The 26,543-nt window shown below is 44.3% G+C and overlaps 1 protein-coding gene across 2 annotated transcripts in view; it reads right to left on the reverse strand.

The window, feature by feature from the left end:
* Positions 1-271: 271 nt before the first annotated feature.
* LOC147886269 (Transducin/WD40 repeat-like superfamily protein) overlaps positions 272-26,543 on the reverse strand; it is a 66,592-nt gene continuing 40,320 nt past the window's right edge. For both annotated transcript variants that reach the window (XM_087395612.1, XM_087395613.1), the window contains 8 exons: positions 20,241-20,341; positions 19,923-20,117; positions 19,721-19,803; positions 19,214-19,271; positions 9,134-9,254; positions 1,336-1,446; positions 1,134-1,256; positions 272-894 (listed from right to left, as the gene is read on the reverse strand). In XM_087395612.1, the coding sequence (XP_087251738.1) occupies positions 869-894; positions 1,134-1,256; positions 1,336-1,446; positions 9,134-9,254; positions 19,214-19,271; positions 19,721-19,803; positions 19,923-20,117; positions 20,241-20,341 (818 nt within the window). In that variant the 3' untranslated portion in view covers positions 272-868. The remainder of the gene's footprint in view (positions 895-1,133; positions 1,257-1,335; positions 1,447-9,133; positions 9,255-19,213; positions 19,272-19,720; positions 19,804-19,922; positions 20,118-20,240; positions 20,342-26,543) is intronic.

Here is a 26,543-nt window from a genome sequence, read left to right on the forward strand (position 1 = left end):
CAGAGATTATTTTGGAGGAGGCTCTAGATAACCCTCAAGAATTGAAAAGTTACTCTCTTTTCTAGCCTCTGTTCATGGAGAGATGCAGTTTTTGAAGTTGATCCCTCTTGATCATGGTGTTTATCAACTAATAAGTCTATTTAGCACTAATGCAGACAAGTAAAGATCATTAGAACCTCAATAGCACAACTTCGGGTACATTTTTCCCCGCAAAACTTCGGGTACATTTTTCCCCTCCACTTTGTTCATTACTTGGGGTTCAATGGCCTGGCTTTCACTTATTGGGCATCATGTATTTTATAAGAGTCAGGAACCCTCTTGGACTACCACGGTTCGGCACCTTGTGTCAATTCTGTCGACTTCATACCAACCCCGCCGCTCAGTACAGACCTGCACATGCATCAATGGACACTTGCTGGTAAATTGGAGCAAGCATAACCATATGGCACATATAGCGATCTAGAGGCACAGAGGCTATTGATAGCACCTAAGTCCACCCAGATCATACCATGGCCAGTAGTTGGACAAATATTGTACACACTTTGATAGCTCTTTGGTTGAGGATGCAAGGATCTTCTAGGTTTGCTTCAACCAAGTGGTTGGTTTTTCTCAAAGAGTTGAGGGGTTGTCCTTTCTTTTCTAAAACCATCACAGGCATATATGGATTTCCAGCCACACTCTTGGTTCTGTCAGGTTTTTCCTTTGCTCAAACTTTTTCAGTGGTATATGACCATGGGTTTTTCATGCTCCATATGATGTATATATGCCTTGAGTTCCTTCTCTCAGCTAATTCTTTCATACTAAATAGGATTCTATTTCAAAAGAAGGTGTGGGGGGGGGTCTTAAGTGATTGTTGCCTGATTTGTTCTTAGCTTGCAAAGGTAGTATTGAGACCTGCAATGTAACATGACAATATAATTTCTATGAATCCCTATGCAACAATCAAAGTGAACTGTACATTTAAGCTATTTTTTAACTTTTTTGCAGAAATTTTACTGAGATTGACGAAACTTAAAGTTTCTGCCTTTTTTAACAATTCGATCTGGCTTGACACATATTTGGCTGCTCTTACACTACATGTTCTAGTTCTATCATTAATGAATGTTACCTAGAAATACCAATTTACAACCCACCTGTAGCAGCACCATGCATGTACAGCAGTTCAGAAGGTGACCCAAGCCACATTCCCCATGCATGATCATTGTCAACTGAAGACTCATCTAAGGAACTACTCCATCCATGTGTATTTCTGTTTCCTGGTAAGCATCCTTAAATTTAGGATGAAGAGCTTGAAATTCCAAACAATTTTTAAAAATCATTGTTTAAATGTCTTACCTAGCTCCACTGGCGAGCTGAATGTGTGAGCCAGTGATGGTAGACCAGAGATGGTTTGCAAGAGATGCCCAGATCGTAAGCTCCATATACGAATGGTATGGTCCTCACCGCCTAATGTTAACAAAGTTATGATGGGTGATTAAAAAGGAGAGATGTTCAAATGGGAATAGAGACAGCACCCAGAATTCAAGATGCTAAGAGCTGAATAAAATCGTTATTAAAATTATAAAAAAGACAGGCATGGAAAGATGCATCATGTTCCTTCACTGCTGCAATGGATATCATACACACTTGCATACTGATATTGACTAAATCAAAACCACACTTTCTAGAAGGAGAGAGAAACAGATATATATAGAGTCTCTATGAACCATGGAGTTGAGCAAAGTGATGCGAACAAAACATCAATACAAGAACCATCGAAAGGTCTTATCTTTGTCTGAGATGAATCTGGTGAGTAAGATAAATTGATAATACAAAGAGAACATGCCATACAATGAATATTCTACAGGGCAATCTGCAGGAGAAGGCTACCCATCCAGAGACCCCATGCAAATAGCCCTTGTACTTCTTGCTCCATTTCTAGCTGTCTGGACTCTGACCTAGAGGATCTTTAGAAAATAGGTACCGATGTCCTCATTATTCCTCACTGTGAGATCTGAGAAACTTGTTTGGGATGTTAAACTCGCTTGGGATGTTCACATGATACTAAGCCTCTCCTAATGTGGAAGTAGGCAGAGCATGCTGTTCTTTCTCTTGCTGCGTGCACATTTTTCTTCCAGAATCTTGTCCCCTCTTCTCAATTCACATGCTAACTTATGAGAACCTAGCTGACTATCCATGTTACTTTGTCCAACAGCATCTCATCCACAAAGGCTGTCATATGTGCTCTCTCCAGAAAACTGATCTTATGTTTTGAGTCTGTGTTGCTTGCAATACCTGGATTTGTCTTTCTGGTTTGGCTTCCCACACACTCACAAGTTTGTCCATCAAGCACGCTTCTACTGAAGTTTTGTTCAAAGCCTCTGCACACATTTCCCAGGTCATTTGTTGCTACCCCAATGTTGCCTATATCCAATAACTTACTTTTGTTTGGCCTCTATATTGTCCATGCTAATTTTGGCAGTCATATTTCTGGTGTTGCTTTTATGCCTGGCATGGCAATCCACAAACACTTGTGATAGTTGTGGAGCAGAAATTAGTCTTTGTTGGAATGAATCTGGCCATCTTGGCCAGTCTATCCACCACCACCCAAATGGCATCATGCCCACAGCTGGTTCGTGGAATAAAGTCCATGGAAATACTCTCACATTTCTTATTTGGGAAATCCAGTGGATTTGGCAAGCTATCTTGTCACACGCATTCCGTCTTATTGACTTGTCATTGCTGACATTCTCAAACGTAGCATTCAATATCAGTCAGCATCTTTGGCCCCTAGGGAATTGTGAGGAGTGCAATGAAAATGGAGAGAGAGAGAGAGAGAGAGAGAGAGAGAGAGAGAGAGAGAACCTCACACACACCACACTGAGAGGAAGAGAAAACTGCAAGTGATCTCTGGCCAAAACCCCACAGCCTGCTGGGGAAAACCTCTGCTATACAAATGGAGAACTGCCCCAAGAATGAGATGCAAACAAAGTGAGGGAGGAGGCCCTGTATATAGTGTATATAGGGTCATCACCTGCCCCAACCAACCGACCAGCAGAGGGGCACATGGCCGACCACTTGCCCTAACCAACCGACCAGCAGGGAGGCCTATGGCAGCCGACCCCGTACCCTGACCAACCGAACCCCAGGGCCCGCCCTAGGGTCTGCTCCATACCCGAGCAGGGGGTGGGGTAACCGACCTGGTTTGGGGTTATAAAGACCCCTCCAAACCAGGGCGCATGGTCTGTGACGTGTCCTGGGGTACCAGCAGCCATTAACAGCCTTGCGGGAGCAGTCATACAGCTATGAAGAGTCTTCGTACAGCCACGTGGAGCTGCTGTACAGTCATGTGGACAGATGGCTGGTCCAATGCATACGTGGCGGGGTCGTGGTATCCAGGGTGTGATCTGGGGGAGACCAACCATGCTCCTCAACTCCCTCTGCCTGTCATATCCTCACAGGGGCGGGCACACCTACAAACACAGACCCTCTCTCTGTAGCCTAACCTACCCTCTCTCTGGGCAGGCACACCCACAAGCACTGGCCCTCTCTCTATAGTGACATCAGGAGATGTTGACCTCCAAGACCCCCTCTCAGCTCCTGGATGGAACAGAGACGCTAGGGAGCTAGGTGTGCCACTGGAACAACTGGAGGAATCCATTGTGTGATACTCCATCGCTGAAGACCGCCACAGGTATTGTCGAGGAGGCCCCCTCTTGGCAAGAACCGCCTCAGCATGATCACTGGTGGAAACCTGGTACTGTTGCTCCCAGGCCACATGTGCTAGATGCACTCCCCTGGTCCGGTACTGGTACAATACATCATTTGGTACAACAATCTAATTGTTGGTAGTGGTATATCACTCCAACAAAAATAATCCGACTGATACTGCACCCGGTGCAAGGTCTTATTTCCTACATGGGCACTTGTCTCTCAGAGCTAGATAGGCCCCTCTCAAGTCCAAACTGGTACACTGGCGCCAAATCAATGAACCTCAGTGCTCCAATGACAATGGGCATATAAAAGCTCATAAGGATCAATCAACTGTGTCTGGATTCCCGCATTGGCAATCTACCCATCTGGCTCTCCAGTAGCTCATCAGACAATAGCTACAGAAGAACACTAGGAGACCCCCTCTGGATCTGCCATGTCATAACGTCCAAAAAAAACAACAGACTGGTAACATACTACCACTTGAGTCAACGGGAACAACTCGTGGCTCAAGGTCCTGCCTGAAAGCCTGCCTCAGTGAAAGACTCCCTTCCTACTGCACTTGTTTGGTGGGTCCGCTGCCACAAACAAGCAAGCAATCCTCCATCTGGATCCGGTCGAGCTACTAGAAGGCTGGAGTATACGTTGTCGCGGCGGTAACATTGTCCAGCTGGATATTGGTCCCCTCACTGTTCCTTTCAAGACACATCGATTACAAGTACGTGATGCCAATAATGACCTTTCTGGCCACATCGATTACAAGTACGTGACACCTTGAATGCTTCACTTTCTTGAGCTGTCAATTGCTTCCGTCCTTTCTGCTCAACAGCCAAAGCCTCCGGCTGACTCTCATAGGTACGATCTACAAATCTCTCCACTTGGTCGAGCACCAGGTCAACACATTCATCTTTCCCCTTGTTATCAAGGACGAATAGAAGGCCCCATACTGAGAGGATAACTAGGACAAGAGAGTTATGGCCATGTCCTCGAAGATATCTACTTCCCCGCCTGGAGGATCTCCTGCTGAAGTTCCTGTAACTTGTTGATGTGCTCCCACATCGATGAAGACTTCTTGGGATCCAACAATCGCATCTAGACTTCCAAGGAAACCCTCTTCATGGGAGACGTTCGATTATACAGGGACGCCAAGTGCTCCCATATACTCTTGGCCACCGTCATGTGCTTCACGTGATTAATCACCTAAGGAGTACAGTTAAGGAAAATAAACAGCCTTACCCTTGCATTGACTCAGTCCCAAAGCTGCGACATGGACTCGACCTCCTACTGCTCGAGGATGCCTAGATTGGACGCAATGGGATCAGGTCTTGTTCTCTGCCATCTCGGACAAAGTCGCCATGTTGGAGTGAAGAGAGAGCTGAACTGAAAGAGAAGGTGGATGGGATAGAAGGGGACAGAAGGTTGAAGAAAGAAGAGGGCTGGAGAAGAGGATGAAGTGGCTGACAGCCCAATTTACCTTCACTCCTCGCTATCTGTCCCTCGGGAACACCTCCTCAAACACCCTTCAAAGTCACCCCTTGCTGGGCACCCAGTCCACTCCTCGCGCAAGAGAGAGAGAGAGAGAGAGAGAGAGAGAGAGAGACTCAGACACACCACACTGAGAGGAAGAGAAAGAAACAAAATAACTGCAAGTGATCCCTGGCCAAAACCCCACAGCCTGCTGGGGAAAACCTCTGCTATACAATGGGAGAACTGCCCCAAGAATGAGATGGGAACAAGTGAGGGAGGGGCCCCTATATATAGGGTCACCCCCTGCCCCAACCAACCAACCAGCAGGGGTGCACCCCCCTGCCCTAACCAACCAACCAGCAGGGAGGCCTATGGCCCACCCCCTGCCCTAACCAACCGACCACCAGAGCCGACCCTGGGGTCTGCTCCATACCCGAGAAGGGGGTGGGGTAGCCGACCTGGTTGGGGGCTATAAAGACCCCCCCAAACCAGGGCGCCTGGTCCATGATGTGTCCTGGGGTACCAGCAGCCATACAGCCTCACGGGAGCAGCCGTACAGCCATACAGAGCCTCCGTACAGGAGCATGGATAGATGGCAGGTCCAAGGCATACGTGGCGAGGTCGTGGTATCCAGGGGTGTGATTTGAAGGGAGGGCAACCATGCTCCTCAACTCCCTCTGCCTGTCATATCCTCACGGGGGCGGCACACCCACAACAACACAGGCCCTCTCTCTGCAGCCTAACCTACCCTCTCTCTGGGCGGGCACACCCACAAGCACTGGCACTCTCTCTCTATAGTGACATCAGGAGATGTTGACCTCCAACAGGAGTCCAACTCATGGTATCCCCACAAGTGAGCCCTCAGCTCAAATATATAAACCTACCTACGGGTGTCCCTACCCTAAGGGCACCTGTACACTAGGTATAGACTGAAAGTCACCATATACCTCTTTTGAAGGACCCCCTGGTTGGACCTTTATCCCATTATAGACCTACCCAAGGGTGTCCCTACCCTAAAGGCAGATGTACACTAGGTATAGACTGAAAGTCACAGTAGACCTCCTTTGAAGGACCCCGTGGTTGGACCTTTATCCCATCATAATGTCACCTCATGCTATGACCTTGAGGTCAGTACATCCAAATAGGGAGGAAACCCTTCTTGCAATGCCACAAGTTAATGGGCAATCCTCATGACTAGAATACCACATCCAGAACTTTGTGGACCAGAAGGCTGCACAGAAGAGACCACGTCCACATATGGAAGATTGAAAGATCACATGAAGAGTCCTCTAGTCAATTATCTCATCACATGAGATATGGGCTCGGAACACTCCCTAAAGAGGAAACTGCAGCCTCTGAAGCCTTGCCGTGGCCACCTTCTCATCTAGTCAAATGTGACGATCATTTGAGAAAGAAATCTCAACCGACTATATGACGGGAAAAGTGATGCAATGTCTCAACTGAAACTTTTCAGCCATTCTCTTGGAAGAGGGGTTTGATCACTCTGGCTAGGATCTTACTGATGTGCACTCTCCGACTACATCAATTGATCCATGTGGCCCGGCTTCTCAAAACTAAGCGAGGCTAAACACCTCCAGCATATGTATCACATGAGATGAGATGTGGGCCCAGAAACCTCCCAGAAAAGGCAATGGAAGTAGCCCTTTCATGGCAGGCATTCCATCAGAAGATCCAACGACACTCCATGTAGGTCACACAACAAGCACAATGTTTGAGCATCCGGTGTCTCCTCGTGCTATCTTAGTCTTTTGGTTGGTGGGATAAGATCTAGAATCTACCTATTTGAGACATGTATCTATATACCTCCACAAGTACAACTCCAACTAGTCTAATTAATCATGTTTATGGTTGATACAGCCATTCCGTAATCGAGGGTGGTAATGTGCCATCTTGGAAAGCCACCTTAGGAACCATTGTGTAACCCTTAATAAAATCCCCTTAATAGAATCATCATCAGTCCCTTTGGTGCAATAGCTCCATGCCTATTATGCAGAAAGCCAAGGCTATCCCTTATACCCTATTTGTGTCCATGTCTAGGCTCTTAAACCTGCTTAGACATGTGAAACTCTACAAGGCTTCCCTATAATGATCGTTCACAGTATGCTTTAACACTACGCCTTGGTGTGATGGTACAAGATGCAAGATTAATATGATATCAGTAATGTGCACAAAATAACAGAAATTAAAAAATGGGATGCAGAAAAATCACATGATATATGGAAGTGTATTAGTCTGTTACATGCTTACTGATAACCTGCCTAGAAATAGTTACTTCTTGAAGCCTAGGAATGAAGAATGGAAGAAAATGGGACTTCAATTTCACCACAGAGCCCCTATTATCTCTAGGCCAAACATATTACACAGAAAATATAATATACCTTTGTAAGACTAGAATATGTCCGATCATACAAATGTTGTTCTAAAGACCAAAAATCTACACAGAAAATATAAGGTGAAATACGTGATCCTAACATCTACAGGCCTAATCTGTGGTGAATGTGGATATCCTATCCTAATCTTCTTTCACAAGCCGTTATTGTGCTCCTAAATACACAATTTCATTGACAGGAGAAAAAAATGTGGTATTTATCTGTCACCAATCATCCATGTCCATCTTTGTCAATGTGAGTAGTTTCATGTGCTTGCAAAACTCTTGTATGGAGGAGGCCACATATATGATCTACATCAGCTAAGGAAAGGTCCTTGTCTCTAAACAAGCATATTGGCAGACAAGGCATCGCATATACACCTTATCATCTAGAGGGAATGAGACATCGGAGAGTCCCTGCTAATGGTGTGCTCTACCCTCCAGAATGCATGGGACAGTATATCCCATTCTCATAAAGTAGGTCAATGAAAACGCTTCACCCATGGATGCTCTTCAGAAAATAAAGCACAAACCACCCTAGCCGCACCCAGACTTTGTGGTCCTACATGCTGATCTTAGCATGCACATGACATGTCATTGGTGTTGTATCCATTGCTAAAAACCAACTTGTCATATTAAGGAGCCTTATAAATTGTCCGTAGGGAATTACTGAAAGCTTTATAAATTAGAGGTGACCAGAGAGGGGCCAGACAACTATATCTAGGATTGTTCAGAATATATTTACAAAAGTAGGCACTGTGGCTCCAGTGCAGTAGCAAAGCATGTTTGTTGACTGAATATCAGCTGGACATGCTTCGGAATCAACTCCACTCTCTCGATGATTGCTTCTTCAGTTCCTCGTCTCATAGATTGAGTCCTTCCATTCCTGAGCTGATGCAAAGAAAGATGCAGTAGCTAAGCCACACAATGGAGAGTCCATATCACTTTTCAACAGGATTCAAAGGTCCAAGTCATGCTTCAGATCTTCATATGTGTAAATTCAGGCATGGCTTTCTAAAATCTTCAGGTAGCACACCGACAACTTTCAAAACTCAACCATAAGAGCATGGCCAGTGTCAATTCAGCATTCTATCAATCTACTCACCCTGCACAGTCATACTCTATATATATTTTTTATCAGAACAAACAAGTTCCTGTCAATCAATAAAAGAGTATGTAAAAGTGCAAGTTACTATGATATAAAAAAGAATTATCAAGCCTGCGAAGTTTTAGACTAGTCTATAACATGGAGAAGGAGATGCTAGAGACAGTCGTGAGAGCTAAAAATCAGGACTTAAACCTACAACCTAGAATTCTAACAAAAACTAATTTTGAATCTTTCTTATGTTGTGGCACAAGGAAAGGTTGTCTACATGCCCTTGCCTGTGGCTAACATTGATCATAGTAACAAGAAAGAAATTTCCATAAAACAATTCGAATCCTTCCAACTTACTTTTACAGATTATTTTAGGTACACAGCCTTAAAATTTCGATGGGTATGACATTGTACACACATAAAGCTTTCAAGCCTGTAGATTAAAGCACACTTATTTCTTCGTTCTCAGTGGAAACTCCAGTATATTAGACCTGAAGCAAGGAGGGACTCAGATGGATCAAGTCCCAGTTGCAGCATAGAATGTGTGTTGTAATTTCCTTCATATGACAGCACGGGCCCTTTGTCAACCAGGCGGCGGTCCCAAAGTTGAATCTACATATATCAATGACGGATTTAGAAAATAAATATATTTAAAAATTATTAAGGGAATCCAGACCTTCAGAATCTACCATGCAAGCCTCAAGAGGACGATCACAATACTGCATTTCCAATGAGGGACCTACAACTAGTAGACTACAGGTTACAGGGAAAATCATAGGAGATCAACCGTGCAAACCATTGATAATATCACTCACATCAGGTTAAATAACTTTTAAAGAAAAGAGAACTAAACAAGTTTTTTCATCAGAAATATGTTGCAGCAATTCCAATGCACAATATGTACTCTTCCATCTCCTAAGGTTAGTCGCAGAGGCCAACCTTTACACAGGCTATGAATGCTTTGTACAAATATGCACATAGGAACCAAACAAGGTGTCCTGACAGAATACACCAAGGTGCTTCAAAAAGGATGGAATATGATCATGACAAGCAAAGGACTGCACAATTCTAAACCATAGTGAAAGATAGTGCAACTAGAATAACAATATCCCTCTCAAAAATAAATACAATCCTCAGCAGGCAGAGACTTGTTGCATCCACCAGAAGCCAGAACCTGTTGAGATCGGTTTCCATTAACAGTTGCATCTGAAAGGGAAACTCACATAAGGTACCTAGACAACTAAAGCCTAGAATAATACAATATTGTACCCCATGGTATGTCTCATTATGAAAAGAACCAAATAAAGAAAAAACTGAAACTAGACTGAGCTAGATACAAACTAGGAACTGAAACTACTAATCAAGCCGTGAGGAGGCCTCCTGGTCGGCTGTTTGTGACAAAATAGCCTCATGTCACTGCAAGATATCTGGGATTTGGACCTGTAGTCTAAAGGGTGTCCTTTGTCATGGGTGTTGGGATCGCGGGGCGCACTAAATGGCAAAAGCTCACTCAAGTGTGACACCTTGTATGGAGCCAACCTTGTCTGTAGGGTCATCCTCACATCTAGGTCCCCTCCAACTTTGAAGAAGGTGATAGTGGTCTGGCCTAGGGTGGTGCTATCTAAGGTCGTGCTTTGAGAAGAATCTCCTTGCACATTGATGTATCTCAAGTACAAGGCATCTCTGGTCGGAGAAGTCCACAGCTTGGGATAACGGACAAAATCCCCCCCCTAAAGCTTGCAAATCCCGTCTACCAATCTATCCCCCCTCGAGTCTTCCAGTCTCAATGTGGAGTCGGTATGATGATACCCAGACCTATCCAATCGCAATCCTCATGAAATAAGGTCATGCGGACCTCCATTATCCAGGTCGGCGAATGAAGCCGTCCTTTGTGAGCATGAAAACATTATCCCCACAGGAGGTCAAGTTGATACCCAAGTCCTTTGTCGACAACACCCAAGTATCACGTATGTGTTGTATAAGAAGGTCTAATAGGATGTCTCTCAGTGAGTGATCTAAAGGAATAAAATAGCAAGAATACCAAACATAAGGGGAAATGGGTACCTAGGAGAGACAATGGGGAAGAGCGAGTGACAGAAAGAACAAAAAATTTATTAACACCTATGGAAGGCCAAAAAAGCATATAAGACTATGAAAATGGACATCATCATGGGACTACACCGCCCATGGGGGTCATATAGGTGTTTATCACACCTCCAAGAAAAAAAACTATGGATGAACCTAGGAAATGTAAGAAAGAAGAGGGAGTTCCTATCATGTGTCGTATGTTCGTGTATCTAGCATGAGTAATCTGAGCTCTATGTGAGCTAACTAGGGTCCCATCTAGAGTCGGACTCCCTATGGAACGCATATGAGATCCAACGGTGGCATCCTCTACTTGTCTCTGTAGAATAAACTTGTGGGCAAGTGAGGCATCCTCTCGTCAGAATGCCGCAATGATGATACCTTGGATGGGAAAGGTGTGTGGCATGCGTCCATTCTTCTACTAACCTAGCGTGCCTAAAAGAAGGTCTTGGTCCTAACGTCCACTTCTCTTGTGAATGAGAAGTCTCTGATATCTTGCTATCTAGGGCCATGTCCAAGGTAGGTCTCATGAATCTAGACCTAAGTTGGGTGACCTCGTGTATGGAGGAGTGCAATGCTATAGAAGGCTAGCTTGGTCCCATATAGTTTGTGGTAGATATCATGTCCTATGGGTGTACACGTGCCATAAATTATCTTGTTCTATCAGACATAAGAAAGGAGTGTCTAGTATAAGGCAGTAGATGGTCAATAGACATGCCTTGCAATCAAACCATCTAGTGACTCACGAATACGAGCATTGCTCGTCTCCCTGCATGGACGATGAGAGAGCCCTCCATGTTAGCCTCTGGCGTCTGTCCAACCAAAAGGACTCAACCGATTCCAAGAAGAAGAAAGCAAGAGGGAACTGTGTAGAACAAGGAGTAAGTAGAGACGCTACATCAAAAAGTGAGATATAACAATTGGCAAATAGACTTACACAGTCCCCTTCCACTATATTCCCTTTAAACCCTCTCTAAGCCAAATAACCCCTAGCCAAATTAGTCTTAACTCCCACTAACTTGGCTGAATTGGCCTTATTACAGCCATTCCTCCACCTAGCGTGGGCATAATTCTCCAATGCATGCAAGTGCAAAGGATCTTGCCCTCTCATCCGTTTGTTAAAAAAGATGAAATGTTCTTCCAATCTTGGCTACTTCAATTTGATGGAGCATACAAACCTTTGACCAAGGCTGCTGGTGTGGATGTGAAGCTCACTTCACCGGGGGGTGAGGTGTATTGTTATAGCAAGTCTACACCTGCAAGTACTTGCAACCAAGCTGAGTACTTGGCACTCATTTTTGGGCTACAAAAGGCGCAAGAACATCGCATCAAGCAACTTGAGGTGCAAGGAGATTCTAAACTCGTGTGTGAACAAGTTAGTGGAAGGTGGAAGGTGCGGAGTAAAGGCTTGGTTCCATGACATCAACAAGCATTGGAACTGTGCCAACAATTTGAAGAGGTAAAAATTCAGCATATCCCTTGAGCTCAAAATATAGTTGCTGATTTCTTGGCACGTGAAGCTTGCACTTCAATCACGCATGATGCGAGTGGAACTTTGGGCAGCCAATATATCTTTCAAGTTTCTACAAAAAGCACCTCCCCAATTATTTTTTGGAATGCACGATGCATTGACTAGTCTTGGTGGGTTCAGACGTATGCCCAAGAAATTAATCTACCCAAATAATCTTGTAGACCCTAAAAAGGCAAACCTTTGTCAAAGAGCAATCAAACTGTGAGATGCCTAGCACACATGCCATGGTCACAGCGATGCCTTATCTAGAGCTCAACTTGGGGGATGGAACCCAGATCAAGCATGCAATTTTAGGAATAAATTTCATGGAAAAGCCCAGTAGCCGGTCTTTATTTTTTCATCATAGCTGCAAAAGCCCCCCGTGGAACCTGAAAATGATAGCCAAAATGATAAAGACGATGGGCAGCGAAATGGAAGATGGCTGCTATGACAATTTTGAAGAGCAGTGATTGGGCAGACTGTTGCTTTGCTAGATGTTCATAGTCTTAACTGTGATGATAAGCAGCCCCTACACAAGCCAGACCCTTCCACTCGCGAGTCGGAACACTACGATTGAGTGACCCCTTGGTTCTTATGAATGGGGCAGAGGCTATCCATCAGGCCATCCATTCAGCATTTCAAAACACTGGGTCAATGGTCGGCGCTGACCAGCTGACTAGGCTCATCCAGTCAACAGTTCTATTAAATCCACCACTCCTTTCTCATTCTTTAATCTCTTGGTGTAGCAACAATTCCCCCACTTGGCTCCAACAGTAACAAATGATGCCTCAACTCTAGCCCTTGGAGCCCTTGGACCAGCAGCATCAGCCCCAGCAACAACAGCAGGTCCATCTTCATCCACAGCTGCATAGTGGCAGATCCAGCAGATGCAGCGGCTCCCCATGTAGCCTTAGCAGCTCCCTACCTGGTCGTTCCATGGACATAGCTCCCATTAGTTAGCCTCAGCCTCGCAGCAGTTAGCTCAGCCTCAGCCCTACAGTTATAGTGGGATTCCATCATGTAGCTTCAGACCTCTTCAATGAGGATCACTAGTTCTGAATGGATATCTGGTGTTTGCCAGGCCCAAATCATGAAGAATGATAGTAGCTTAGCATAAACTCTGGAGTTCAGGTCTATTCAACATGCTTCAATTTCTCTCTCTCTTTCTCTTTCAGTTAGCATTACCACGCTTCGGCACTCAGCCACAATGGTCTTAGTTTAGTGAGTGAGACTCTTTTCCTTATGCCCATTCATGTCTATAAAACCTTGGACAAATAGGCAATGGTATCCGCCTCAAATCTAGTAACGAGGGCATCTCCTTAGCGCATGCTCGTTCGTCTCCACCTTTTGTGTGGCACATGGGGTTCATTGTAACTTCTCCCAAGAAATAAAGAGAAATATTTAAGATTGACTTCAGTCAAAGAAAGTTGACTTCGGTTAACTAGAACAAGTTTTATTTTCCTTTATGTTGCATTGGTTGGATAACACTATGGGGACACCCACAAGGGACAAGGATTAGTCCAAGAACTAGAATGCATGCATTTGGCTAACCTCTAATGGGTTAAAGTGTCGGATATTTTTTGTGCAAGGTGTAGGACTTTGGAGAGTGCTAAATTATAAGGGGAAAAGCACAAGATCCTCCAGCCCTATATACAAGGCCTAAGCCCTTGTTGCATTTATCCATTGTATCCAGTGTTTGTGTCACCAATATGTCACGTCCGTGACTAGACTAACAAGGGGCTAGGCTTAACCAAAGCCAAGGTCAGACTAACTTGGGATCTAGGATTAGATCTAAGGTTAGAGCATGGTCTAGCCCGGGGTTAGGAATAACCTAGGGTTGTGACGAGAGCTAGCATGGATGATGTTTAGATCCCGTAGATTGACCTGACTAGTGACCTGCTACACGTGAGGCATGGCTGACCTAGACATGGCAAAGCATGGCCCCCAAGTAAAGTAAAGTCACTTTAGGGCATGCATGCTAAAGTTAAGGCTCACTGCTAAAACTAACCGGGGCCTTGCCTATAAGTATAGGCCAGCGCCTCATTATCAGGGGTTCGAGAATTGCACTTCTTAGGACGTAGACCCACTAGCCTAGGAGCAACAATGAGAGGAAACGGCATGTGGTATGGGATGCATGTCTAGGCTTCGAGGCTGGTTGGCTCTCTGCAATGATTTGACCTCAAGATAGGGGGGGGGCTCGACATACTGAGCCTACAGCTGGGAGGTGAGCTACTAGCTCCAACCCTGATGGGTTGTCTGTGGTACATCCCATGGATTTGTTGGACTTTGGTTCGAAGTTGTACCTAAACAGGGTTTGTTGTTTACCAAACCTAGTTAGGGGTTATTTCATATGGTATCAAAGCTAGCTTCGAGAGCTGTGTGGAGTCCTCATGCTATGAGGGAAAACGTAAAGTCCCTGGATGTGTTCATCCTAGTGAAAGGATGCACATGCCCCTTGTAGTAGCAGCCAGAAGAAAATTGAGGAAATCCTGGCTGAACTATCTCTATGCATGACGTAAAGCTGATTTCATGGTTTTGGGACAGCTTGGATTGAGCTTTGTATCGCAGAGAAGGTGAGTAGCGGAATAATTCCGCAACACACCTTTTTGTCTGTGTCATGATGATTGGCTAGGGAATTTTGCAAAAGGGCTATGCATTAGCCAAAAGTTTAGGCAAGAAAGGCTTGTCTTGTACAAGCAAGTATGGGTTGCATACAGACTCATCTCCCTTTAGTGAATTACTAGCATGTGGAGCTGATGATGAATTGAGCAGTCGGCATGTTCTACCACACACACTTCGTTCATCACATGTATTTTCCCCGCTTGTGTGTTGAAGGCTATCTTTTCTAAGGATTCCTGTGGTAGTATAGCCAGTGATAGTTGTATCAACCTTGTTATTCCTCCTAGTATCGCTCCTTAATTTCATCCTTTGCGAGAAGGACAAGAAAGTAATCGTATGCCAACTTTAGATTACTCTCTCATTGAACTTGAGGACGAGGTCACCTCACACCTTTGGCCTTGATCTCCCAAGATGTTGACTTGGAAGATAAAGCGCGCCTACAGAAGGAGCTAAAGCGCCTACACAAAGAGCTGAAAACCTTCTTAGCACGTCAGGGCCGCAGTGTTCCTACTCCCGGTTGGATGAGTAATAGTGATGATGATACTAAGGATGAGTTTGATAAGGGGTTAAAAATGGAGGAGAAACCAGCTAAACCCAAGCCAAAGATTAATTAATGAGGTCTTATTGTAACACACCACCACTTTGTCTTTTTGGGTGGAGTGATATGCAAGTAATTAGCAACTTTTGCCACTCTAATGATAATTAATGCTGGCTGTCCATTATGTTATTTGCTACCATGCAATGTCTTCTTGAATTCATGTCCAATATCTGAATTTCTTCTAAGCAAAAGGTTTTGATATTTTATATATTTAAAGCATATGTTTGGAAGGGCTTGCTTTGAGACTACTTTGTGTTCTATGACGAATTTAAGACGTGTATTTTGATTCTTTATTTGGTCAAATCTTATCTCGCTACTGTTTGAATATCCCCTGGTATTCACATCTCGGTCAATCACCCGATGGGTGTACTCCCATGGTATGGGATGCAAGAATTGAGGCCAAGAGTGTGAATGATTACTCATGATTTGACTTGACTCCATGAAATGGCAGCTCACATCACTTTAGTGATGATGACTAGAACAGTTGTGGTTGGCTAACCCACTGTTCAAGAAATCTATGGGATGTCATTGCGCTGTGTTAACAAAGACTGTGACCTTCACCTAATGGCATGGCTATGTCATTCGGGTAAGCTTTTCAATCAACTAGGCTATCCTAGAATGGGGACTCACTCGGATGACAGCTGAGTTGCAGGTGAACTTCTTAGACTCACTTCATGTAGATTGGGTGCCCATGTATGGCTTACAATTTTTGTCCTTCATGTAGATTGGGTGCCCATGTATGGCTTACAATTTTTGTCCTTCATTCAAGTTATAAATTTCATGCTATAGTGAGGTGAAGCAAACACAAGATTAAGTAAGGGATGTTGACTATGAAAGGTGCATGTCTGAGAACTCCCAAGGATCAGTTGTTCTAGATGAGCTAGAGGCTAGGAGCAGCCCCAAAAATGCTTCTGGTATAGGCAGTACTGCAGCAGTCAACCCTAAAATGGCTCGAAAATGCAAGAACAGCTCCAAACTAGGTTGAAACAGCCTCCAAAAGCCTCGAAATTCTGCAACCAATGCCCATAGGTAGTCTTGAAAACCCTAAAATCGGCGATGAAAAGGCTCCAAAAAATGGCTTCGAGGATCCACACGTGCATGCGCTTGTGGTTGCAAGGTATCGACCAGCAATCCGAGAGGCTATCAATGGCCTAGGTACTGCTCCAAGAGATCCGAATGATGGTGGCAGGCTATGGAGAAGCTAGATGGGCAAGAATGAACACAAAAAGGCTGCAAGAAAGAGAGGCGAAATGAGACGGCTATGGTAGAAGACCTAAACGGGTTGAGAAGGCTGAAAGGAGGAGGTAGAATGAAGCAGAGCTGAGGCGGCTGCAAGAGGGAAGAGAATGAGCAAAATTAGGGTTAGGGTTAGGGTTAAGGCAGAGATGATTTGGCAGGACGGATTAGGGCAGGGCTGACCTGCTCTAATACCATGTTAGAAACATGGTGTGTGTGTGTGTGTGTGTGTGTGTGAGAGAGAGAGAGAGAGAGAGAGAGAGAGAGGCTAGGGAGTGAAAAAGTGGTACACAAATGTAGAATCCATGAAGGCGTTCATTCATTCATCAAGTATGACATGACAAGTGAAGTATAAGCCTTAACACACTTGCACCAAGTGCATATGGGATAAGTCCTATAGTGACATGTGGCACTCACACATGAACTAGTACTACTACACACCAACAAGCCTTATATAGGCTACACACTCACACACTTGCACCAAGCGCATATGGGATAAGGCCTATAGTGACATGTGGCACTCACACATGAACTAATACTAGATCTCCTAGTACTACGCACCGACAAATCACATAGTCCTAGACCATGAGCTCTAGATGAGCTCTCATGTGGGTAATCCTCCAGTGTCAACATACTCTTTTCACGTGTAGATGTCCCTGTCTCAATCACCAAAGCTTAAATAGATTCATCAAGTTTACCCTCCAACAACCTGTAGCCGAGCTTCGAAGAAGCACTAAGAATTCCCCCTTTGCCTTCCACGAAAGCTTTCATCCTCCAATCTCTCATCACTTGAGAAACATAAATCAAAAAATCTGCCCATAGCATGGTACTAAGGTATGATTGTACACACAAAGAATATACATACCAATACATCCTATCTATTTGTGTGCTTGCTTTGAAAACCAGCAATGTAGCTCATGAAGGCACTCACAGCTTCCAAGTTAATCCTTTAGTGCCATCTTTGGTCTCCCTCCATCCAGCTCTGACTCTTGAGGTCCGCTTAAAGAAACCTCCCTCACACAGAGCAATCTGAGCACGCATGGTTGTCCTTCACCTTCACCAAGGTTCCTAGCTCCTCTGACTCATAGACTACCATTGTTCAGAACTTTTCCAGCCTTCCAATGGTAATGCTGCCTGTGCTGCCCATGTGGCGGTCCTGCATTCCTTCTCAGTTTTGCCCGTGGCATCTTTGAGTCCCTCTCATGCTCTCCTCATTTGGGGCCTCACAAGTGAGGAGGTGACCTACATATCTCCAACTTCAGTGAGAGGAGAAGAGGCTTGTTGCTTGAGAAACTTCCGCCATAAGTCTTTGGAATTGCTGCTAAACAGGATATTTAGTAATTCCTTGTTCTTGCAAATGAAAGCCTACTTGTTTCAGTGGACCAGACAGTGATACGCGTGTGTAGTCTCAGTTAAGCTAAAACGATGGTGCTTAGTTTCAAATCTGAGTTGGCAGCATAAGGCCATACACTCATTATCATACCAATATTGCGGGGGATTGAGCCAATGGGTGACAAGGTGAATCAAGTGTCTAGTGTATGGAAAGGTGTGGACGGCGGCATCATGAAGGAACTGGGTGATTAGAACAGCTTGATGCTCCAGACGTGGGATGTCCTCAGGAGCACCGTGCTTGGGAGAAGTTGATGCCATGGGATGTGGTGTATGAACTGTGTCGTGGTGTGTGGTGCATGGTGGGGATGAATAGGCTAAATATGATCAGCTCCAAGAGGTGGCAGAGAAGCAGAAAAATCGGTGATCCCATGAGTTAGTCAACTACGCTTAAGCCTCCCCCATGTGGAAAACCACCAGTCCACAGATCAAATTGGCTTTGAAACCAAATAAGTGAAATGCCACTACTTGCCTTAGCCCAATATTTGCAAAACCAAAATTGAATACTTCAATAATTCCACGGGCTGCCCAAACTGAGGATTCTTTACATGCAAACAAGCCCACTTAGGAGAGTCCCTACACAAAAGAAGCCCACCTAGCCAAAAACCGAAACTAGGACCAACCTACCGAGGGCAGTACGACTCCTAGATAGGGTAATAAACTGCAGCACGTATGCAGGTTTCCATATTTGCTGAGAGCAAGGCCTGATGACCAAACCATCAATCTCTACATTCTTATATCTCAATAGTCAAAGCATTCATTCTTCAAACTTCCATGAGTAACTATTTCTTTCATTTAATAGAACAACAAACCAGAAAGTTCCCCTTTGTATTACTCGTAATGACCATGAAGCACATTTCCTAACGTTCATTAATAATGTACTTCCTGAAGCATCACTATATCTTCATGTCACTCATTATCTTGAATTGCATATCCTATTTTACCAAACAAATGAACGAAAATAATAATCCACACAAGTCATGGTTTATGCTTTATTATTACTTGTAAATTGAATGTTACAGTGTGATAGATTTGAAAATATTGCTTTAGTGGTTTAGACCTTTTCCTAACCCACAAAAAGATTTCCTAGGAAATTTTTTGATTTATATCAAAATAGAAGATTAAGGAACTTACATTTCCATTCATGGAACTTGCCAAGAGATAGTTCTCATCAGATTGAAGCAGCACCATACTAACACATTGACAGACCAAAAGGTTTCAAGCAGTGAGAACATGCAAACGTGTGGCAGACATAGAATCGCATTTTCAAAATGAAATTCAAGCAACAAAAGAATAAACTTGACATTCTCTCAATCAGGTCTCTTCTGAGCAACCTACTGCATTCAACAAAGGGAATTTCAAAGTAACTTGAAAAATGCAATTGATGGATCAAAACAATGTAAAGTGGGAGGTCATACTATGACATATCCTGTCCTATACCATTTTAGCTTGAGAAAATCCAATAACAATTTACATATCAAGGAATTTCCAGAAAGGCTGATATGAATATGCATGCAGCTTACCAGACAGCATCTGCACAGATTTGGCCTATAAAGACAACTTAATCCCAAAAGACTGAGAAAATATCCCAAAAGTGTATATTTTAGATTGTCTTAGACAAAAGGATGACATTAGTATCACCTGCAGATTGCTGATCCCATGTGCATTGATTTAAAGTGACTCAAAGTTTCATCTTCTGCTTTTGTCCTGGGATTCCCCTTTGCCTGGCTCATAAAACCCAGCCATTTAAGTAAATAGCATAAAGTGGGGGAATGGCAATAGCTACAATTGTGATCCAGAAACTAAATGCAGGTGATCCAGAAACTTAAGGCAGAAATCTCACCAAACCATGCCCTGGATTGAAACTTGAACCCTTCTGTATCCTCAGAGGCATCAAAGCATTTCGCTTTCTCCAAGAATACAAGGGAAATTTGCTTGGACTTTGGTTAATTGGCATTCTCCGTGGTCTGGGTAATGGAACCCTTATGTCAACACTTGAAATACGCCCATTTCGGAATCCACAAAGAACAATATTACCCTGCACAACGTTTTACAGTATCAAGTTTTTACAATGTTGATTGCAAACGTTAATTTCAAAAGAACTTAAACAAAAATTAACCAAACACTATACTCTACGATAATTAGCTAAAGCTTATCTTACAGAAGAATCACACTGTTGAGATAAGATATCACTTCTGCTATGAAATAGCCACGTCAGTGAGGACCTTTCCAGATCAACCATTGCAGCACCTTTTGAAGTACCTGGTCACAACCAACCTAAATCAATTCCGAAAACCAAGCCTAAACTAATGAACAATCATTCTATTCAGGCCAGTAAGCAATCGACCATATAAAAAGAATGGATCTTCAATGTCTTATATTCAGCAATTCCAGAACTTTGACAAATAAAGATCCATTTCATAAAGAATGTGACTGAATCTTCAAACCTATAGCAGTTTACGGAAGTTCAAGGTTTAGCTTTATACAAACCATTTTAAAAATAAATTAAATCTTCCTTCAAATGGACCTAGAAGATCCTTAATGAGATACATTCATTCTAACGGTAGATAATGCTCAACAAAAGTCCACAAATATTGTATACGTCTGACAAGGGGGACCTAGCTGCATATGTTTTATTTCGCTTCTGCTTGAACTTGTCCCTAAGATTCTAAACCTATCCAGCGTCCCCATCACCAGAGAAATGACATCGAAAAGAATAAATTGGATCAAGCTTGCTCCCCTTGCTTAGTCTGATCTTGTTCACACATCCTGACACCCAGAACTTTTTTGCTCTCGCTCTCTTTTCTTAGTCTACTTTTCTGGATACCCAGGTCGTAGGAACATGCCAAAAAAACATAATTTGCTCCTGCCATTGCTCCATATTATTTCTCGCAGATCAAAGTCTTATTAATCCCTTTTCCTGTTGTAAATCAAATCTTAATTATGACTACCTTGACTGGGCAAGATTAAGTGCCCTTCAGCCATCTCAGAGTTAGAAGGATAAGAATGAAAGATAGATAACAATTACAAGATCACCTCCCAAAGGATAGCTTCATCTGACGGGGAATAGCAGCAGATTTCTTCTGGGAAGCAAAACAAAATAAGAGGGGGGGAGAAAGAACAGATAACACACACACTAGGGCCCAGAAACAAGGGCTGGACCCCCTAGAAGGTCTTGGGTCTCTTTATCAGGCCTGGCCGAGTTTCAGGATGTTGGTGTATTCCTAGAACTATGAGTTGGTCATGTAGCCATGCTGAGACGTGAGCCGTTAAGTCGTGTTGAGTCTCAATCCATGAGAGTGCTTGTTCTTTAGTGCACAAGGCCTCTCTATTTATAGACTAGGCTACCAGCCCAAATGCATGGGCTCTAGAAAGCTGGGGACTGCTTTTCTTTATAAAGTTGTCTTTTGGGCTTTCTTACCCCAATTTTGGAGCTGAATTTCGTTTTTGACTCTAGTAGGCCCTTTTTAAAGCTGGGCGCCACTTCTTGGTGCCTTTGCTCTTGTGGGACCTGCTTTTTGGCAATTGCCCCTTAAAATTTGGGCGTTTTTGCACTCTTCTAGGTCCAACACATTCAATAAAAAATATCCAACACTTTAACCCGCTAGAGGTTAGACAAATGCATGCATCCTCATTCTTGGACTATTCAAAGTCCCTTTGCGGGTGTCCCCACAGTCCTCTTAACCAAAGAAAAATAAAACTCCTACTAGTTAACCAAAGTCAATCTAAGAAAGATTTCTCATTATGTCTTGGGATAAATATGATTTCGTGACATCCCCTCGGCTTCTAAGCAGTTGTCCTCAACTAAAAAGCTTCTTGGTACAACTGTAAAAATTAAGGATATTTCGAGAAGAATTCCTCATCTACCTACTTGGCATCAAGTGCCGAATAGTTTTTGAACTTGCCAAGTTACTTGCGGTAATCCTGACTCGAGTCCTTTCTTTTCTTGGGAGGTTCCCCTCCATCTCTTCTACCTCTGATGGCTTTTGGTAACTTCCGATCATTGACTTAGATCGGTCTTGTGGCATTCTCTGCTCCCTTATGGGCCTTCCAAGGCATTGGACAGCCACATGTCCCTCTTTCCCATATCTAAAGCGCTTGCTTTCCTTGTGGAGAATCTCTGGCGTTTCCTACCCTTTAAGAGCAGCCATGGGCCCTTCTTTCTTGGCAATCCATGCCCTTTTTCTTGGCAAATCCATGCCCTCTTTCTTGTGGAGTTTACTTCTACCTGGTGGAACCAAGATAAAAATGGTAGAAATCCATTAATTTTCAATTCTGGCTTAACATCTTCCTTGCGAATATCCTCTAGCAGTTTCGCAATAAGCCTAGCTGTTTCTTTCAAGGGCTTTGTGTTCCCCTCGGCTCCTTTATCTGCAACTCCATCTTCAAATCCGAATCAAAGAAAACCAAAAAATCTCGGAAACACTTGGCCACTGATTACTTGTACCAATACTTGAGCATATTAAGCTCCATGGACTTCTCAATTATGAGTAGTGCTTGTTAGAAATGACCCAACAGAGGATATGCACAACGGAAGACTGATAGAATTGCTCAGGAGCTCGCACAGTGTGGTGTGGGGTGTGGAATCACAAACTTCTTAAATTTATGTGCATAGATGTGCAAGCCAGTAAATAGACAATTCTTAGAGGCAAATATAGAAGCAACTCTTTATATTTCCGTCCGTCCACAAAGTAGGACAGGATACAATACCAAAAGGTTCTCCTACTAGATGTCAAGCACTTCTAGATCTCTTAGCCCGCGTGCTTCACCTCGAGCATTCTATCCATTGAGGCAACATACGTGGGACAAGTGGTTGCCCCTATTGGAATTCGCCTACAACGATAGAAACCAATCCTCCATAGGAATAAGTATGTTCTAGCTAAACTATGGTTATAGACTAGCAAATCCAACCACTTACGGATGAAAATAGATTTGTTAGAGAAATTAAGGAAGGAGAAAAAAGTGTTTCTCTAGAGAGAGTGCTAAGTTATCACCCCGATATTGTGGGCCGTAAGTAATTCTTAAAAGAATAGGCAAGGTAGCCTATACATTGGAATTACCACAAGGTTGTAAGGTGCACCCAGCGTTTCACGTTTCTCATTTAAAGAAGTTTTTGCACCCAGGTGACTCACTAATCGAGGGTGTCCAATTGGAAGATACCCACGGTGTTGGTTGCATGGCATGGTCTACCTCTATCCGAGGCAACCTAGGAATCTGTTGATAGGACAAAACTTGTATCAAGTTTTTGAGCACTGTATATAGCTGTGGGTAGGCACATAGTTGTACACATCTAGGGTAGGTGTGGGCTTTTGGCATTTGTGGATTTTTCTTTCACAAGCATGGTGGACTAATGTACAGTTTTTTAAGATAATAAAGTATGTTTTGCAGGGACTTCATGGGAAATGATGAAATGCAATGTGGTTGTACCAGACTTCCAGAGCAAGGGTGTCCAGTGTGTGGTCAAGTGAAATGTTTTTGGGGTCATGAAAATCAAGTCATGAAGGGTTTTTTTATTTTATTTTCCTGAGTCAATGTGCACTTGCATGTTGCGGGAATTTGATATGTTTTGGTGTCCATGTCAAGGGGCTTTTCATGTGTGTGTACGAGGGTACATGCAAGTCTTAATGTGCATGCTAATGTGTGTGGGAATTGTGTGACCAAAGGTCCAAAATGTGCATTTAATGTGCCTTGGGGGTTTAAATAAAAGTACAGGAGGAATTGTCATTTATGATCCTAGAGAAAAGGAGATTCGGAAAATGGGAATTCAGCTCAAAGCCAGCAGTAATAATGAAGCTGAATATGCAGCCCTCTTCGAAGGTTTGAAAGTATGCATTAGTCTGGGTGTAAAGAGACTCATGATTAAGGGAGATCTCTGAGTCTCTCGATGGAAGCTAAGTGCTCTCTCCTGCTTCTGAAGAGCCTATCTCCGTCTAAGTGCTTGTGACTATAGCTCTGTGCTGCTCCTCTGAATAGCATCAGCCACCCAGGTGGCCCAACCCTCACCAGGCCCTCCTGGTTGCTGCCACATCTCTGCACCTCCTCGTGTTGAAGTAGCTCAGCGGGGGAATGGTCTAATAAAGTGGTGCCTACCAAAATCCCTATAGAAACCCCTCCATGCAGCGCCCAATCCCCAACATAGAATCGGTCTAGAGCTCCAACAGCCCATCGTGTCTCCTCTATTTGAAGGAAAAGAGGAGGCTACTTGGGATCCTAGTGAATTCCGCCTCCCTCCACAGGTCCCCACCACTGACCGCAAAGATGAATTGCTCCTAGGTGTTCCTCGCAGCGTAAGAAGCGCCTCTGTGTTTGTCCTCCGCAAACTCTAGATTGTTGTTGTCGCTCCCAACAATCCAAGAGTCTACATTTGGGAGACACTCCGTCAAGCGTCTCCAAAAGGTTGGGCGGTGTTGTCGGCAAGCTAGTGCATAGATGTTCTAGATGCCAATCCTGGACTCGCCCATGCGGAGGCCCATCCAAACTGCTTGACCCGTGATAAGTTCCCCTTGATCATGCACCTCAGGCACTACTGCCTAGGACGCTGAAATGCAAACCCCTCCGCTGCAGCCTAATGCGGGGGACCACACCTCTAGGCCTCTCCCTCGAAGCAAGTGATGAGATGGCTAATATCTGCTGCTGTGAAAGCATATGCTCCTGAACCAAAAGAAAATCCACAGCTCTTCCTACCACTGTCCTCTGCAGCTCCTGCCAGAGTAGTAAGTACTACGGTTGGCTCCTTGTGCAATTATGGAGACCGTGCACATTCCAACTGACCATGGTCCAGCTCATGGGAAAGATGACATAGTGAACAAGGCTCGTCTATGTGTGGGAGCCTGCACCACAGTCTTGAACTACTGTGATTTCCGGGGGGGGGGGGGCTTGGAAGGGGAGTAGTTTGTGTCCGTGCGTTTGCACACTAGGGGCATGACTGGTTCGATGCCTACCTTTTGTGCCCACTGCATCATGAAGGAAACAACTACCCCAAACAAGCATTGATTAGGTAGATAGATAACAGCTATTGCCAAGCCTTGTCCCGACCGCGATGCGAAAAAGCCTGATAAATGATAGAGTTCCCATGGTTGAGCCACAAGTGGGCTCTTCCACTACTCCATCATCGATACATTTGCACTCATAATGTAGTCGAACAAAGACGGGGTCCACTGCTCTCCACTGGGTGCGAAGTGGAGTCCCCAAATGGATGCGTACGAGAGCCAACCACGCCGACAGAGACCCTTTTGAGGGGCTGTAGAATCAACATGGTCATCTCCAGGGACAAAACGCGTCAGGGACCTCAAGATAGTTCCACAGTCCCAGTCTCTAGAGTCCAGAACTCCCTCGACAATGGTTGTCTGGGGTGCAGCCTCAAACCCGGTGATTGAAAGAAGCGGCCACTCGTTCCATACGTGATTGCAGAGGCTGTGTCCTGGGGATGGGGAGTTCCGCCTGAGGAGGCAAGGTGGGGAGAGAGGCCCTGGCTTTTCCTCGCTCGCGGGCTAAAGGGCCACTCCGGTCTGGAGGAGGAGCTCGGGGCGGAAGGGGAAGGGGCTGCTATAATAGAAAGAGCTACTATAGGAGAAAGGCTCTCCTAGCATAGATGGTGCTAAGCTCGTTTGGATCCAATCACGAACTTGTCGCCTCGTAGGAGTAAGGCCGGCGATCCTGCCTACCACTGCTTTATCTTGTAATGATTGAACTTCTTCTTCAACCTGTTGCTTATCTTCCGAAGAGAGAAGGAACTTGACGGTGCTGCCATGAAAGCACCTTTGGCCAGACCAGGGTCACCACCAAGAAACTTCTACTCCAAAATAAGGCAAGAAAACCGCCTGCTGCAAGAAAGGAAGCGCAGGGAAAGAGGGTAGAAGAGGCAATCACCACTGCGTTGGGAGGAACTACCAAGAGGCTCAAAGCTTTTCCAAACCCTAGGAGGGTGTATGAAACGGGCTTCTGAAGAAAGGAAACTTTGGAGAAAGAAAATTTATTAAAGTCTTTGGAAGACCGATGGGTCTATTAGACTGTGAAAAACCTGGTACAAACGAGCTATGGTGGTGGAGCTACTAAACGAGCATCCACACCAATGCAAAATGCAAAAAATGCAGAATGGTAGTACTGTGTTCTAAGTACAACATAGACAGGACACTTGAAGATGAAGTGCTCTTCTGTCTCAACCTCTTGCATGTCACATAATGTGCAAATGCGCCTCTCCCTGGACCCTAGGTAGTCGCTCTGGTCTGCCGCTCTCAATACAAAGTCTATGTGAAGAGACCCAGAACTACCCAATAGAGATCCTCAGTGAGTGGGGTAAGTAGATTTGTATGTATCATGGGGAGTCAATGAAACCCTCCTCTCTGATATGTAAACAATGATCTCTATAGAAACTAAGCTTCACTGGGAGTTCACTCGGTCCCAACCACATCCGAAATGTGTGTAGCTGTAAGAGATTCTCACGGATAACCTGATTGACCTTGTG

This window comes from Dipteris shenzhenensis, chromosome 24, assembly GCF_047967505.1.
Source record: "Dipteris shenzhenensis isolate YYH24624 ecotype China chromosome 24, Dip_SZ_1.0, whole genome shotgun sequence".
NCBI classification, from domain to species: domain Eukaryota; kingdom Viridiplantae; phylum Streptophyta; class Polypodiopsida; order Gleicheniales; family Dipteridaceae; genus Dipteris; species Dipteris shenzhenensis.